The sequence below is a fragment of the Physeter macrocephalus genome, unplaced genomic scaffold, assembly GCF_002837175.3.
Source record: "Physeter macrocephalus isolate SW-GA unplaced genomic scaffold, ASM283717v5 random_186, whole genome shotgun sequence".
NCBI lineage: Eukaryota > Metazoa > Chordata > Mammalia > Artiodactyla > Physeteridae > Physeter > Physeter macrocephalus.
Window position 1 is genome coordinate 55,279 of NW_021145487.1, and position 17,005 is coordinate 72,283.

The 17,005-nt window shown below is 49.7% G+C and overlaps 1 protein-coding gene across 6 annotated transcripts in view; it reads right to left on the reverse strand.

Annotated features, from left to right (window-relative positions):
* DAPK2 (death associated protein kinase 2) overlaps nt 1-15,051 on the reverse strand; it is a 68,789-nt gene extending 53,738 nt beyond the window's left edge. For 2 of the 6 annotated variants that reach the window (XR_008616600.1, XM_055082645.1), the window contains exons 1-2: nt 13,221-15,043; nt 733-954 (exon numbers count right to left, since the gene is read on the reverse strand). Coding sequence is in view for 4 of the 6 variants with exons in the window: in XM_055082645.1 (XP_054938620.1) it covers nt 733-954; nt 13,221-13,342 (344 nt within the window). In the remaining 2 variants the exon portion in view is untranslated. Of the gene's footprint in view, nt 1-732; nt 955-4,304; nt 4,441-8,533; nt 8,661-13,220 lie in introns of those variants that run through there. The other 4 variants (XM_055082648.1, XM_028484634.2, XM_055082647.1 and 1 more) reach the window with 4 other exon arrangements.
* Between the last annotated feature and the right edge of the window lie 1,954 nt (nt 15,052-17,005).

Sequence of the window (17,005 nt, forward strand, 5' to 3'; positions counted from 1 at the left end):
AGTCCTGGCCCCACCACTTCCTGGTTGTAGGATCTTGTAACTGACCCAGCCTCTCAGTATTCTTGTCTGTAACATGGAGGTAATAAGAGTCTCCATGGGATAGGATTGTTATGAGGATTAAATGAGGTAACAGACATTCTCAGCAAAGTGAATACAAAGTCCTCTTGGCGTAAGTGGGACACTACCCTCAACACAGCTTCTGTGAAGACTGAACAAGACAACACGAAGGACCCAGCAAACGCTTGGCTTACAGCAGAGCTCTCTAAGTAATAGTTACTATGATAATAATAAAGGCATCAAACACAGCACAGAGGCAGTGGGGTTTTCCCAGGAAAGGGCTGAGAAGGGCTTTGCAGAGCCTGGAGGATGTTTGTTCTTCCCTTCCTCGTAGAACAGACTCTCCCTGACAGCCCCCTGCTCCGCCTTGCACCCTCTGCCCCCCTCATCCTCCCATGTGCTCACCAGCCAGGAAAGGACCCCAGCGCTCCCCACTTCTTCCCTCTGATCCCCAGGGTCCAGTGAAAGTCAGACCTAGACCCTCGCCCTCAGTCCCTGCTGCACAGCAAGCCCGGGTTCAGGAGGAGGATGGGGTAAATGAGGGAAACCACTTCCCACTGACTTCATCTCCTCCAGGTCGGGCTTCTGTCAGGTTGTTGCTCCCTCTGGGGCCTGTGGCTGGAGCTCCGCCCCGCCCTGCTGCCCCGCACCCCCCAGTCCCAGGCACCCACTCACAGCTCGAGGATGAGCACCACGTCAGTGCGGTTCTCGAAGACGTCGTGCAGCGTGATGACGTTGGGATGCAGCACCTGCCGCAGGATGCTCACCTCCCGCTCGATCTCCTCCCGGCACACACCCCGCCGGCTGGCCTGTCTCTGCCGCTTCTTGATGAACTTGGCTGCGTACTCCAGCCCCGTGCTCTTCTCTCGGCACTTCTTCACGATGGCGAACTGGCCACTGTGGGGACACAGACCCACACACGGAGGGCATCACTGTGGTTACTGGGGAAGTGACCTGGTTGTCACCCCTAGGCCACAGTAACTCAGAGTCATTCTTCCAGGGCAGGACAAATCATGCCACCAGCCAGCATCCCCACCTGGCCATCAATCAGTGACTGAGACAGAGTAAGTACTGGGCTTCCCTTCTGTTCATATGAGTCCTTTACCTTTTACTAGGAAGGAATGTTGGTATTGTCACTCCCAATGTACAGATGGGAACACTGAGGCCCTGAAAGGCTATTGGTTTGATCTGGATGACACAGCCTCATCGTTCCAAAGCCTCAGCTAGAACCCCTGTCTCGTGTCCACCAGATGAAATCACAATGTCCAGAGGTTTGTACTACTTAATGAAAAGATTTTTAAGGAAAAGCAGGACTTTCCTGGCGGTCCAGTGGTTAAGACTCCATGCTCCCACTGCAGGGGGCGCAGGTTTGGCTGAGGAACTAAGATCCCACGTGCTGTGAGGTGTGGCATAAACAAACAAACAAACAAATAAATAAACAAATAAAAAGCAAAAATGGTCAGCATGGTCAAAATACTAACGGTAACAATCATCTGTTTGGGCCTCCCTTATCTGGAAGCAAGTACAAATTCATCTATTTGGAATTGTGAGGGGACAAAGCACCTCTATAGTCTCATGTTTGTACCTTTGTTTCCAACCCCTCCCAACAAATAAAGATCTCAATTACCTGACATGAGCCAAGTAGTCAGATAATAAGGGGACAGAGCTAATATGAGGATGATGCACTTAAAGACGAGGCCAGAGGCTATGCCAGCTGGGTTCAGGGGGATTCTGGTGGAGGTGAGGGTGGGGTGGAGGCAGCCTAACATTGTTAGTAAGCACAGTGGGTGCTCATCACAGTGAGAAGACTGATAGGACCAGAGAATCGTAAAATGTTAGGAGACTGAGGCACAGGAGACATCAAGTGACTCACCTGAGGTCATCACAGAGTTAATGGCAAAGCCAGGCCCCAGGGCCGAGTGCCCAGCCCACTGTTCACAAAGACGCTAAGATAGTTAAAGGAGTCAAGATGATGCTTAGTGCCCTTCAGGGCTGGGCCTGAAAATCCTTCACTCCAGGGACCCAGACAGCAATCATGAAATGGTGTCCTTGCCAGAGTGGCAGGTGGCCCTAGGCCAGCCTCCCTGAGTGCTTCAGGGGCAGCCCCCCCAACCACACACACACACACACACACACACACACTCATACCAGGGAAGGGCAGCAGCCTCCTGTTTCACCATCTCAGTCCAGGCAATCGGTGGGGGCCACTCGAAGTCCCTGGTGACTGCCCAGTGGCCACCCTCCTGTGGGTCTTCCCACTCCCCTTCCACCAGTGCCCCATGTTTTCTTGTCAACCACAATACCCACTGCTTGAGACAGAACTCAGAAAATTTTAAGGTTCAGCTTAATGGCTAAACAAGGGGCCATGAGACTCCACACTTTGGAGGTACTCTCTTAGTGGTTCCGGAGTAAAAGTTACAAACAGGTGCTCTGGATATTTGCCTCAACCTCAGAAAACAGCATCACATCTGAACCACTACATTACTAGAATAATCTTTAGTGAGACAGCCTTCAAAATAAACCCAAGTGATTTAAAAAAAAAAAGTCAAGTAGAGCAAATAAGGAATAGATATGCCAACACTTAAATAGCATTCTATGGCAACCACCTTAGAGAATTTGCCAAACACATGTTCATGCATCTCTCCACCCCCTCATCCCCCAATCACCCAGTGCTACCTGAGCATCTACTCTGTGCCAGGCTCTGAGCTGCACAGTAAGGGGCAGGCACCAAAGGCACAGACATCAGATACAGATGGAGCTCTGGGGAGGGAGAGGGCCCTGGATGCTGGGCTGGGCTGGGAAGCCTTTGTGGAGCCAAATGTCTATCACACTGTCTGCTAACTCTAAACTATTAGAGTTAACTCAGCTATTTATGCTCCAAATATTGGCTCTGGGCTGTCTACACACTAGGGGTTGACACAGGTGGAGTGAAGCCAAGCCTCCCAAAGTCAGAGGGAACACATTCAGTGAGATCTCTGGTCACTGGGAGCTGCTTTGGGCCTTGGGACATCAGGTTGCTTAGTGGGTGCCACCAAACACTGGACAAAGCCTCCAGTCCCAGGCAGCTATAAGTCTCTGTGTCAGGATGGCCAGACTCCTTTCCTCTCTCTCTGACACCTCAAGGGGCCTGGCATTGGCAGCGCTGAGGGATGGGAAAACTAAAGCTTAAGGATTTTAAGCGATTTGTTTAAGTTTACAGAGCACAGAGGTGGAAGCACAGGGATTTTATAAGGCAGAGTTAAAGATTTCTGGTTACCTTGACAAAGCTTTCCCTTTTCCTGTGAGGGAAATGGAGGCATTTTTCTGTATCACATGCCTGAAAAATTCCTCAAACTCTCAAAAAGCAAATGAGTGTTTGCTCTTCCTGGTTGAGTGTTCTCTCTGTGAGAGCAGCTGCGGCAATGAGAAGTGACTGGGGGTCAGGCCTAACACGAGCAGGCGTCTTCCTCCAGCCAAAAGGAGGTATTCTGAGAGTGTATGACTAACACAGAGCCAAATACCAAGTAACGTCACTCATCTTCCCTCTCTTCACGGGACAGCGGTCCTCTACTCAACCTGCCCTGGGGAGTCTCAAGGAGAGCCAAGGCCACTTGCTGGTTTTCCCCTCTCCTTGAGCTGGTACTGGGAAGTGTGCAGAATTTGCTGCACGAGGCCAGCCCTGGGGCAGGGAGGCCTTGGGCAGGGAGAGCAGCCTTCCGGGTCAGACAGGCCTGGCCTCAGGAAACTTACGCTGCCTGGCTATCTGCTCTGAGCAGCAGTTTTCTCATCTGTAAAATGGGAACTGTGATTCCCTACCAGGGAATTGTGAAGACTGGAAATATGTCATGCCGGCCCACAGGCAGCTCCAGTAAACGGTGACTATTACGTCTTATTAGTTAGTTGCTCACGTGAAGGCAGAAGTCACTGATCTACATGGTCTGCAATGTGTGGCCTGGGCATCAGTGCGATTTTAACACATCCCCATCCCACCCCCTGACGATTCCACTGCACAACCAGATATGGGAATATCTTTGTTCTAAGCAATTAACCAACTCTTTTCATCCTTAGAGCAGTGGTTCTCAACCTTGGCTGCATACTGGAATCACCAGGGGAATTTGTTTTTTGGCCACACTGCACAGCATGTGGGATCTCAGTTCCCCAACCAGAGATCGAACCCACACCCCCTGCAGTGGAAGCGCAGAGTCTTAACCACTGGGCCACCAGGGAAGTCCCAGGGAATTTTAAAATTACTGCTGCCTGGGTCCTACCTCCAGAGATTCTGATCTCCAGGGTCTGGTCTGCAGCCTGGGAATCAAGATATTTAAAAGCTTTCCAGGTGACCGTGACGTGCAGTCCAAGCTGAGAAACACCAACTTACAACAGTCTTCTGATTATCTCCATTTTCTAGATGAAAAAAGTACACCACTGTTACTCATATTATTCTTTGCCCTCTTCAGTATTGATATATTACCCTCTCCTGTAGTTCTCTGATCTGATCATTAGAAGGAGGATGGGAGGGGAGAAAAGGATGGGAGGGGAGAAAAGTAAGGGGGGGGTATCATCTCTTCCACCAGGACAGTTTTTGCTTGATTTGCAAATCAAGGCAGAAGACCACCCCGGGCTCTGGGAAATAACAGGAATGGAAGTTTGCAGTTGGGCACCCCTGGTCACTGTACCTACAGCATATGCATGAAAGCCAGACCTGAGGTGGCTTCGTCACGCCCCCCAGAAAACCCAAGGGCAGGTGGAAGCAGTGATGGTGATGAGCTCTTGTCTGCCCATCAGGAAGGCTCTGAAGCCAGAAATTCAGGCCCTGGGATGCAGAAGTCACTCAGCTAGGCTACGGGGCAAGGGTTGGACAGCGAGAGCCCCTCTAGGTTAGGACAGAGCCACCCAGGTTATATCCCGGGAGGGAGCAGAGAGGAGCCATCCGACCATAAGGGAAGTGATTACCAACACTAATTCAAAAATTATGGGAATGCTGAAACACAGATGTACATAGGCAGAGCACGCATATTCCTATTCCCGCCTGCCTAGCAAGAGTCAGTTCCTAACCTGAATGCAGCAAAGGGAGGGTAGTCCGGAGGTCCAATTCCTGGTCCCCGTGACCTGCCACCAAAGCTTTGTAGGCTTGGACAAGGAGCTGCCCTCTCAGTTGTTTTCCTCCACCTGCCACCTGAGGTCTCACCTCAGAAAGCTTCCTGTCAGAAAGCTCCTAAGAGCCCATGACAACTCTGAACAGAAATGAAGCTTTCCTTTCACTCTCCAAATTCCATCTCTGGGCTGATGTCTGGAGACTGGGGTTCTGGTCAGGGTCCGTCCACTAACTGGTCATAACCCTGGGCAGCCTGTTCAACTCCCTGGGCCTCAGGGTCCTCCCTTGTCAAATGTGGATGAGAAAACCCCGCCTGTCCACCTCACAGGGCTGTTGGGGAAATCATGAGATAACGCCTGACAAAGGACTTAACTATCCAGCACAGTAGAAAAGCAGGAGGTGGGGGTGGGTGGAATGCTGAGCCCGAGTCTGGCTTGCAAAAGTCACCGTAGCAGGGTTTCCGCGAAGGACAGTAAATCTGCAAGACACAGAAACTACCTTCCCTGCTCCTGCCAGCTGCTCTCCTGCAAGTTATGTCAGGAACACGCCCCTCTTCCCAGGCAGAGGGCCCAGCCCCTCACTCACTCAGTGCCCCGGGAGAACAGAGCAGGCTGCGTGAAGATCAGCATCACAGTCACAGACAGAACTCGGCAGGGCCCAGGGTGGCACCCCATGAGGGTCTCCTGTTGTCTGCCCAGGAATCAGATGAGGAGTAAAACTAGACTGGCTTCTCAGAACTCAAAAATAGTGTTGCTGTCTCCAACACCAGCTCCTAAGCTTCATGGAGGAGCCTGGCTCAATTACCACCGAATTCTTCACCGCCAAAGAAGAATAATCTGGGCGTGACCCAAATCTCACACCCTGAGATAGATTTTGTATAGCAATGTGGACATCCCAGCATTTACATCCAGCTTTTCTCTCTGCAAGCTAACTGCATTTTTATTCTCTCTTTTAATATTTGCAGGTACCATTCTTAGCTCCACTTTACAGATCAGAAAATGGAGGCTTAGGGAGGTTAAGTGACTTGGTGGTTGGGCCAGGTAGCAGGCCCTGATAGCAGGGTTAGAACATAGAGTCAGGTCAACTGATTCCAGCTTCAGTGAGACTCTCAAGGTAACTAGCCAGCAGTGATGTACAGAACAGTGAGGAGGGGGCCCACCCCAGAATAGAGGAGCATTTTATCACTGACAGTATTGAGAATTGCCAGTGCATGATGATAATAAAAAGTAGACTAATTGTTATTCAATTTTATCATTGGTTTTGAATTCTCCAAAGACAATGCACCCGTCATGGCCGGCATTGAGGCAAGACCACTGCCACTGCCCACCCACTCCCACCAGGTTGGCTATGGCCAACTAGACTTGTTCTGGCAACTCCCAGGGGCTGACTGCTAAGGTGTTTTGTAAGGGTTACGGATAGAGTGGGTCTAACTCATTCTCATTCTCAGTCAGCTCTGAAGTGTCCATGAACTTAGTAACTTGCCCCAAAGTCCCCAGTTGGTCAAGGCTGAGATGAGGCAGAGCTGTACAGAATGCAGACCCCCCCGCCGCAGGGAGGAGATGCCATGGGAGGTTAAAAGGTAACAAATAGGAAGTGCTCCAAGTCAGAGGGATGTGGGGACCAGGTTCCTCCTCCCTCTTCCCCCAAGCAATCACTGCAGTTCCTCTTCCCACACTCCAGAATGATGAGCCGCGATTCCTCTGGAATTAGCCTGCAAGTTTGCAGGACCACTGGGCGGGGATGATGCTTAGAAGCTTCCAGTCATGGCCACCCCAGGTGCAGCCCAGCAGGCGAGGGAATGGGACATTCAGCCAACATGTGTCAAATGTGTGGGCCAGAGGAGCTCAAATCTACAGTCTGCAGGAACCACATCAGCCTGATCCCAGAGGACCCACACCCCAATCCCAGGGCAATAGCCTGTCTGAGGATGGTGTCGCTGGCCCCCTCCCCACTCCTCTGCCTGGTCAGGCTTGACTGACACTGCCTCTTAACCCCCTCCCCCTTCCAATACATCTCATATCTAGCCAGCCACTCCTGATTCCCATGAACAAGAGATCTTTCTCCCATTGCCTTAGTAACCAACTTGCTTCTGGTTTCCTATACCCAAGTCCAGGATTTAGAGTCAAAAGACCCAGGTTCTATCTCCAGCTCTGCTACTGTGACTCTGAGCCTCACTTTTCTTGTGTGTAACACAGACATAAGAATATCCCAATCTTACCAGGTTATAATGAGAAAGAAATGAGATAAGTATGTAAAAGCACTAATAAACTATAATTCTCTGTGAATGTGAATTATTCTTTCTTTCCATCCACTGGATCGCCATATCTGGATCCTGGTCTCCATTTTCCAGTCCCAGCCTTGAATCTGATTCAGCCCCTGTGAGCCCCATCCACAGATCCCAGCTTAAAAATAGCGCTGGAGAGAACTGAGGCCGTTGAAAGGCAGGGTCCCCAGGTGGTGCCAGGATCCAGGAAGACAGAAAACACTTCAGGACACAGTCACCCAAGGTCAGGGCAAACAAGGGACCAGACATCCAGGAAGCCAAAAAAGGGTGAAGAAATACAAGGGTGCCAGAAGTGGGAAGTAGCAAGTCAAGATTCCAGGCCAGAGAGATGAGTGTAAGGAGCAAAAATTTACCAAAAGCCAGGTGGGCAGTACGTCAGCAGCTAGGTGGGCAAGCGAGGAGTGAGAGGCACGCAGGATCAGCAGCCAAGCCAGCAGCCGCACATGGAGATTGGAGCAGACAGAAACATCAGCACAAGACCTGCAAACACAAGAGCGCCCAGAGCCGTTCAAATGGCCTTTTCTCCCAGCTAGTGAGCCAAACCCACTGTCTAACGAACCCATTTCTCCTCTCTGACCGTGTTGCCCATAACTTTCTAGTCTCCTGATGATGATTTTAAAATTTATTTGAGGTATGGAACCCTCTCTCCAATAAATCTTGCACAGAAGCCTAATATGCAAAACAGATAAAAAGCAGTACTTCTGGGACTTCCCTGGTGGTGCAGTTGTTAAGAATCCACCTGCCAATGCAGGAGACATGGGTTTGAGCCCTGGTCCGGGAAGATCCCACATGCCGCGGAGCAACTAAGGCCATGCGCCACAACTACTGAGCCTGTGCTCTAGAGCCCATGAGCCACAACTACTGAGCCCGTGTGCCACAACTACTGAAGCCCATGTGACTAGAGCCCGTGCTCCGCAACAAGAGAAGCCACCACAATGAGAAGCCCACGCACCGCAATGAAGAGTAGCCCCCGCTCACCACAACTAGAGTAAAGCCAGCGCACAGCAACAAAGACCTAACGCAGCCAAACATAGATATAAAAAATAAATAAATAAATTTATTTTTTTTAAAAAAAGGAGTACTTCTTTTTGGGGGAGAGGCACTCAGAGGTCACCTACTCAGAGCCCACCGACATGATGCCTAAAAGGGCTTCATGGAACCCCAAGGGCTTCAGGGAACACAATTTGAGAAGTACACTCTACAGCATGGAAGCATGCTCGTTGATGATCCCAAAGCAATTTCAAACTGTAAGAAAAAAGAAAAAAAAAAAAGGAGAAATAGAAAACACTGATGAAATAATTCTCAAAATTATTATCTAGTCTTTTAAGAAGTTACTCTGACCAAGCCAAACTCAGGGTCACCAGTAAGGAATACATGCAGGATAAGCATCAGGAACCAGAAGTTTCCAGGGAGCTGAACCCTGACCTACAAATGGCCCCTGTCCAAGAAGTCACAGGTGTCTGCCCGTGCTGGCCAGTGGCAGCTGCTTTCACATCTTAGCTCACTCAATTCCCTGTCCCTCAGACTAACTTCCTTCCTCTGATACTTTTTATTTTGCGGGGTGGCAGAAAAAATTCCTAAAGCACAAAAATGGAGGACTTGTTGAGCAGAGCCAAGTCAAGCTGAGCTATGATTACCTTTTGGAATCTATTTTTAAGTCTAAGCACATTTTGATGCTGCTGTCAAATGAACATGAGCCCACAAGTCCAAGGCATGAAATAAATTAGGCTCAGTTTAAGTTGGACTTGGCTATTCAGGGAAAGGTTTTCACTGAAAATACAGCTCAGTGTCCTCTGGTATTTCGCTTAGTTTAGAGCCTAGATTCTAGACACTGACATGAGGTAGGTTACTATGGTTTGAAGTGTTAGCCTTGGAGGGTACCCCCCACCACTCACCATCCACCCACCTGTCATCTAGTCCCCTAACTACCCACCCACCCATCCACCTAACTGTCCATTCACCAATCCATGCATTCACTAATGTACTCCTCCATCCCTCATGTATGGATCAGTGTCCTAAGTGCTACAAACAAGACGCACCCCACAACTTGAAGGGCTCATAGTCAACTGGGGAGATCAAACACTCATGGAAAAAGAAATATGGAATGGATGTATAGAAATAGCTGTCTCAGAGTCAACTGCATGGGAAACAGTAAGTGCTGCAGCAGTTCAACAGAGGGAGAAAGTATCAGCCAAGGGAGTCAGGGGAAGCCTTAAGGAGCAGGTGGGATTTGAACCAGGTGCCACAGTGTACTATCAAGCCATTCAAGATGGCTGTTCTCTTGCTCTCTGGACATCCCCTGCTGGACCAGTCCCTGCCTCACCTACACCCTACTCACATAACTGACCTTCCCTCTTAATCATAGAGCCTAATCAGTCAATGCCTACATACTTGCCCCCGGCCCTAGCTACTGATTGTTCTAATCTCTCGATCAGAACATCTTGACCAAGATAGCTCATCAAAGGGGCCATGAGGGGCCTGCTCCTCTGTTGGTTTCCCTAGTAACCTATGAGCCAACCTGATGTCAATTCCCTCTATAACTGGTAACCTCACTCTCCCACCCGGGAGTGAAGACTCGCTGCCCTGTCCTGCCCGCCATCTGCTGCACATGGTGAAGTGTCGCTCCAGGACCTTGCTTCAGACATGTAAGATCCCCCCAACCATTAAACCACTGATGTCTCTCTCGCTGACTCTGGGCTCTTTCTTCGGTCTTGAGGCTGGGCAAGTACAGGGCCTGTAGGCCTGCGGGGTACAGCCCAACAGGCAGAAAAAGCTGGATGCAGACAGGCAAAGGGAAGTCAGCTCGCCACAGCTGGAGAAGTGGGGAGTGATACACAGATGCTTTATTCTGGGCAGGCCCCAACTCACCACCTCTCTACCTCACTTCCTCCCTGTCAAGTGGCCACTTCCTCGAGGAAGTACATCAAGAAGCTGAACTTGCCCTTTCCTCCCCTCTTTGTGTGGGTGGAGGGAAAGGAAGACAAGTGGCCAGCAGCCAATGATGTTCGCTTATAGGGCTCCCTTCTCACCACCCGAGTTCCTGACAATCAGATGTACCTTTGATTAATGAAAGAACTTCAGCAGAACAGGTCAACTTGCTTGATCCCAGAAATGCTAGCCAATTGGCCTTCACAGCCTGGGTGGAGCCCAGGAGGCTGGACCATAACAGATGTGACCTTTTGCATGAGCTTATGCTACAGAACAAAAAAGGGACTACAACAGGAAGACAGAAAAATCCAGGCTGGTCGAGGTTCTGTTATTACTGTGTGGGGACAGGGTCCTCCCTCATAAAATGGTGACGTGAACAGTTTATCTTCTATAAAACCTCCCTCCCAACTTGCCAGACCAGTCTAGTGCCAAGAGTTCTGTACCCAGCCTCTCTCCTGTGAACTCTGGACCTCCCCATGGTCCACATCCCCTGGGGATCCTTTCCATAATTTACCCTTAATTCACACTGAGTGATATGGGAGGCAAAGGGTTAACCTGCCCTCAGTGCAAAGTAACACATTCACATTTTAGTAGCATCCTTGACCAAGAGGGGCTTTAACATTGGCAAGTTTAGGCACACGTTGGGCAAGTGAAGGAACTAACTGGAGATAAAAAGGTCTTTCCTGGGCTTCCCTGGTGGCGCAGTGGTTAAGAATCCGCCTGCCAATGCAGGGGACACGGGTTCGAGCCCTGGTCCGGGAAGATCCCACATGCCACAGAGCAACTGAGCCTGTGCGCTCCAACTACTGAGCCTGTGCGCTCTACAGCCCTCAAGCCACAACGACTGAGCCTGCGTGCCACAACTACTGAAGTCCGTGTGCCACAATTACTGAAGCCCGCGTACCTAGAGCCCATGCTCCGCAACAAGAGAAGCCACCACAATGAGAAGCCTGCGCACTACAACAAAGAGTAGTCCCTGCTCATCGCAACTAAAGAAAGCCCGCACGCAGCAACGAAGATCCAACACAGCCAAAAATAAGTAAACAAAATAAATAAATTTATCTTTTTTTTAAAAAAAGGTCTTTCCTAAAATTCATGCCGAAAAGGTGGCCCTGAAGAGGACTGACTAATGTATCTGCATATGTGAATGAGGGTGTGCAAAAATCGCAACCAATTTTTTCTTGTCAATTCTCTTCTGTCCACCTGGATCTTAATGTTCAAGGGATTCTTGCTGCAACATCTTCACTGATATACACAACTCTTAGCCATCTAGGGTGGATGCTCTCTTTTCCTCAGGATTTCTGTGAGTTTTTGATCCCAGGTTTGCTTCCTCACCATTACTTGACAATGCCTCAGATCACCTCTCCCAAACTCAGGGCTGGGGATGGGGAAGACCACCACATTGTGGGCAGAGCACAGGGTTTGGAGTCCCGGCTCTATCACCAATTTCCAAGTCCCCTTCTCTCTCATGGCCTCAGTTTACTCATGAGAAAAATGGTGAGTTGGACCAAGATGTCTCTCTCAGGTCCACCCCCCATCCCAGCTCACCGTCTTAGGATTCCCTGATGCAGGTCAGGGTGTCACATGCATCTATCAGTCTGAGACACACAGGGTGATTTCTGGGTTTCCCCCTGCACAGGGTCCAGCCACAGGTTCAAGCTACGGAGATTTGTCAGTCCCATTTTAACCAACTAAATTTCCAAAGAGAGAGTGGGATCAGGGCTTTGGGCAAGAAGAACAGATCTCAGGCACTCTCAGAAAGATGCCCCTGTACCATCTTCACATCCAGCAAAATGCTGAACACACCAAATGGCAGAGATACCTCCATGACAAATGACCGAGGCGTTCACCTTAACCAGCAACCAGCCCTTAAGAGCCTGGGGAGAAAGAACTGTCCTACTCATCTCACAGGGCCCGCTGAACACTGAGAACATAGCAGGTATTCCATCAGTGTAGAAAGGAAGAGCTAAACTGAGGCAGCAGGGGGACTTCCCTGGTGGTCCAGTGGTAAAGAATCTGCCTTCCAATGCAGGGGATGCGGTTTTGATCCCTGGTCAGGAACTAAGATCCCACATGCCGTGGGGCAACTAAGCCCACACGCCACAACTACTGAGCTTGTGCGCCTCAGTGAGAAAGCCCATGTGCCGCAAACTCCAGAGCCCATGCGCTCTGGTGCCTGAGCGCCACAACTAGAGAGAAGCCCATGCGCCACAATGAAGAGCCTGCGCCGCAACGAAAGATCCCACGTGCCGCAACTAAGAGACCCGATGCAGCCAAAAAAAATAAATAAAATAAAATAAAATAAACTGAGGCAGCAGGAAGTGAGGTGCAGGACCTGTCACCCACAGCCAGCTCTCCATGCAGCTGGAGCACATCACTGGCAGACTCTCTGGGAAAAGAACACGTTCTTGATATTTGTTTATTACAAAAGCAGCATGTTCATTGTTTTTAAAAAGCACGAAGAGGAAGCTTCCTGAGATAACCATTGTTATCATTTTGGTGGCTGCTCTCTTGGACTATTTTTCAGCACATATTATGGTCTTTTTTGAAAAAGACTGTTCATTTTTTTAATGGAACTGGGATGATACCATATGTACTATTTTGGAAACTGCTTTAAAATTTTTTTGTACTTAATAATAGATCATGAACATTTACTCACGTCATTAAAAATTATTTTACTACCTGATTTTAAATAATATGCCACCATACAAATAAAGCATGGTTTTTAGAGCAAACTCTTAATTTTGGACATTTATATTACTTCTAATTGTAAGACTGTTTTAGATACCCTTAAATATAAATCTTTGCGTACATCCCTGATTATCTTTTCTGAAGGTAAATTCCAGGGAGTAGAACCCTTAGTCAAAAGTTACGTACATTTTTGGGCTTCCCTGGTGGCGCAGTGGTTGAGAATCCGCCTGCCGATGCAGGGGACATGGGTTCGTGCCCCGGTCCGGGAAGATCCCACATGCCGTGGAGCGGCTGGGCCCGTGAGCCATGGCCACTGAGCCTGCGCGTCCGGAGCCTGTGCTCCGCAACGGGAGAGGCCACAACAGTGAGAGGCCCGCTTACCGCAAAAAAAAAAAAAAAAAAAGTTATGTACATTTTTAAGGTTTTTGATACTTGACAAATTATCTTCCGGAAGGAATGTCCCAGTAATACTCCCAACAGCACTAAATATCAAAATCCCCTGCTCCTCACCCCACACACATTTCACCAAACACTGGCTCACTGTGTTTTTCAGCTTTACCATTTTCCTCCTTGAAAGATGATATCTCATTGTTTTAACTTGAATTAAATTTATTAACTTGTAGTCGATTACAAGTAAGAATGAACATCTTTTCCCGTGTTTGTTGTTGGTAATCTGAACTGCCTGATACATGCCTGGCTTATTTTTCCACTGGGATGTCTGCCTTTTTCTTACTGTTTGTAAAAGCTCTTTACATATTTGTGATGTGAACCCTTTGCCGTGCATGTTGCAAATATTTGCCCTAATTGTGTTGTCCACAAAGGAGCTTTAGGTCTTCTGTAGCATCCGATGGTGCTATAGCCAGTTTTCTTCTTACCTCTCTCTCCTGCCTGTCACTAAGCTGTGACTTCGGGGCACACAGAAGGGAAGTGCCTCATGCCTTGTGACCTTATTGGTCACCTAGGCACTCAGTCCAAGCGATACCTTCAAACTCACCGCACAGGCAACGTCTCATCCCCCACGCCTGGCTCTTTCCTCAGAGTTAGCCCACTCTTCCTCCTGGCGATGCCCCTCCTACTGGTTGATTGTGGAAAAGGATGGCATCAGAGGGTGAGCAGGTCCTGCTACAGAGTGGGCCTGGTGTCCCCAAGGCGGGCCACAGCTGCTGGGGTGACCGGCACCACAGACCCCCTTTAGGGATGCAGAGCATCTCCCCTGCCCCCAAATTATCCATGATGTTGTTTAGTGTCCTTTGTAACAGGCTGCAGCAGGAAATGGCTTTCTTTCAGAAATTAGTACCATGAAGATGTCTGTCTACCCTGAAAAACTGATACCCTTGTTCATTTCAGATAATGAAAATGATGTAACCTATCTTATTTCCCTTTTGTCATCTTGGTGGTCAGTGACAATAGCGATAGTGGCCCAGATCTTGGGTGTATTTCCTTCCTCCTTCCTTCGCACCAGTGGTTCTCAAATTTGAGGGTGTAATAGAATCATCTGGGGAGCTTGGTAAAAATGCAGGCACTCAGGCCTTACCACAGAATTGATAAATCATAATCTTTTGGAAGTCAAGTGTCTTTTGATCTTCCACCTTAATTTTCAAATCCTGTGTGCCTCATGCTGTACGTTGCCTCAAGTTCTTACCATACACGGGCAGGAGGAAATCACTATAAGTTGTTCTGTGTTGCCCTCACTGTGGCATGGAGAAAGATGGGGAGCTGCAGAGCATACCTGCAAAGGCAGAACCTGGTCCATGTCACAGATGGCTAATGGAGGCCCCAAACGGTTAAAGGGCCAAGGCAGGACCACCCACATAGTCATTTACAGTCCATCTCAATGGCCAAGTTGATCGACTGCAGAGCAGAAGGCATTTCGCATAGGAATAAAATGGTGCCACTCCCATCCCCCTTGGGCCCCAGCTCACAGGCAGCCCATTCCCTCATCCCCACCCTCAAAGGGATCTGACTTTAGATCCACATCCATCCTCCCTATGCCCACAACCCTAGAGGGTGGGGCAAGGTAGAGAGAACAGGTCCAAGTCCTCTTAGAAGCAGATTTCTGTTCAAAATCTCCTCCCACCCAGCCCTGTCTCCCCAGCAGAAGCCAGAACCTCTGTCGGCCAAGCGGCTCCGAGCTGCAGCCGTGCCATCTCCGCTGTCATCACCAGCCCAAATTAGCAGCTACCAGGCGCCCTCGGGGCTGCCACTCCTTCCAGGTTCCTCTAACTCTGCTCTAAGTCATTACAGGATTTGGTGCTGCCTGACATGTTTCTTTCAAGCCTAACTGTCAGGATGCCGGGAAGGTATGTGTCACATCCAACATGATGTTTTTCCTCTGTCTACCCAAACTGCAGTCTAGAATAGAGCCCGGCCTCTAACATGGCCTCTTCCCTCTAGAAGCCCACCTGCCAGGCCTCCCCCACCAGCTGCCTCAGGGTGGCCTTGACCTTGCCCACATGGCCCATGCTGGAGTCACAGAGGGGCAGAGGTTAACCAGCAGAGCTCTGAAGGTGCAGGGGGCTCGGATCTGGGAAAGATGCCAGGATAACACCAACTCAGTTCTGTTACTAGCAGGCTCTGGAAACTTGGGTGAGTTTCTTAACTTTTCGGTGTCTCTGTTCCTTCCTCAGCACATGGGGATGACAGCCACCTCATAGGTTGTGATGCACATTAACTGCACTGATAAATATGATTTTAGTTTTAGCTCCCCGGGCTTCAGTTTCCTCACCTGTAAAATGAAAATAATACACTTAACTTGCAGGACTGTTGAGAAATTTTAATTAGAGAAATGTGAGAACACAGCACAAAGCCCAGGATATCCCTGGTGCTCAGTGGATGGTTTCTGAAAGGTGGAGGAGGAATAAATCAGACGGTGAATATCACGGCTCAGAGCAGATGTTTTCACCCTCGCCACAGGCTGCCCCTTCTTGCCCTTCAGTATCCCAGAAATCACCTCCTCCCTCAACAAAACAGGGGCCACCCGGGGCCCAGACTGGCCAGACAGGCACATTCCTGCCTCATCTCGAGAGCTGGCAGGTCCCAGCATTCCCTCCAGAGCAGCGTGTCTCAACACATCAGGGCCCAGGACAGCCAGGGGATGGACTGTGTCCCTCGGCCCTCCCATCACCCCACTGTTCCCTCCAGGGCAGGGACACTGCAGGGTCTCCTGCCAGAGGCTGGCTCTGGATGGCAAGGCTCATATACACACAGAGAAGGGTCCCCACATACGCCGAGCTCTCTGCCTTGGTCCCTGGGTCTCTTCTGGGTGGGCCACTGCTGGAGCGGACCCAGAGGAAGTGTGAGGAAGCCCAGCCGCGAGCAGCTGAGGTTGCCTTGACCATAACAGGTGTTCTCTGTGTGCACGACTCGGCGTCCATCACAGCTCTTACTGCCCGGGGTATTCTGTCTACTCGCCTGAATGCCACGCTCCACCCTCTCCACCCTCAGCACCCCAGGGCTGTAAACACCTGAAAGGCAGGGATGGCTGTGTCTTGCCCACTGCTGTGATTTTGGCACCTAGAAGCGCTCAGTAAGTATGAGCTGAATACAAGAGTCTTGCGTGTAGGCACTGGGAACACAAAGACGAACAAGATGCAGTTCCTCATTCACATAAGAACCAGCAAGTATTTGCAGAAGGCACCCCCAGAAACCTCCTTTCTAAACTAAACATTCGGTATATCTTCTCTCCCGTGTTCTTTGAAGGCAGAGCTGCTTTGTGGAAGCTCTCTTTACCCGTAGGACACCCAAGCTCTCACAGAGTACACAGCAGGCACTTTGACACAGACTAAACTCAGCTCAGGCACGCTGCTGGTCCACTCTGCTGGAAACCTGCCCAGTCACTCTCTGTTCTGTAAGGAATTTTCCCTTGGATCCCAGAGGTGAGTAAGACACAGAGTAATTTGGTCACAGTTCCCCATCCCCTCGAGCCCAGAAATTATCTGACCAAGCTGGGGCTGGGAGTTAGGACGATCCAC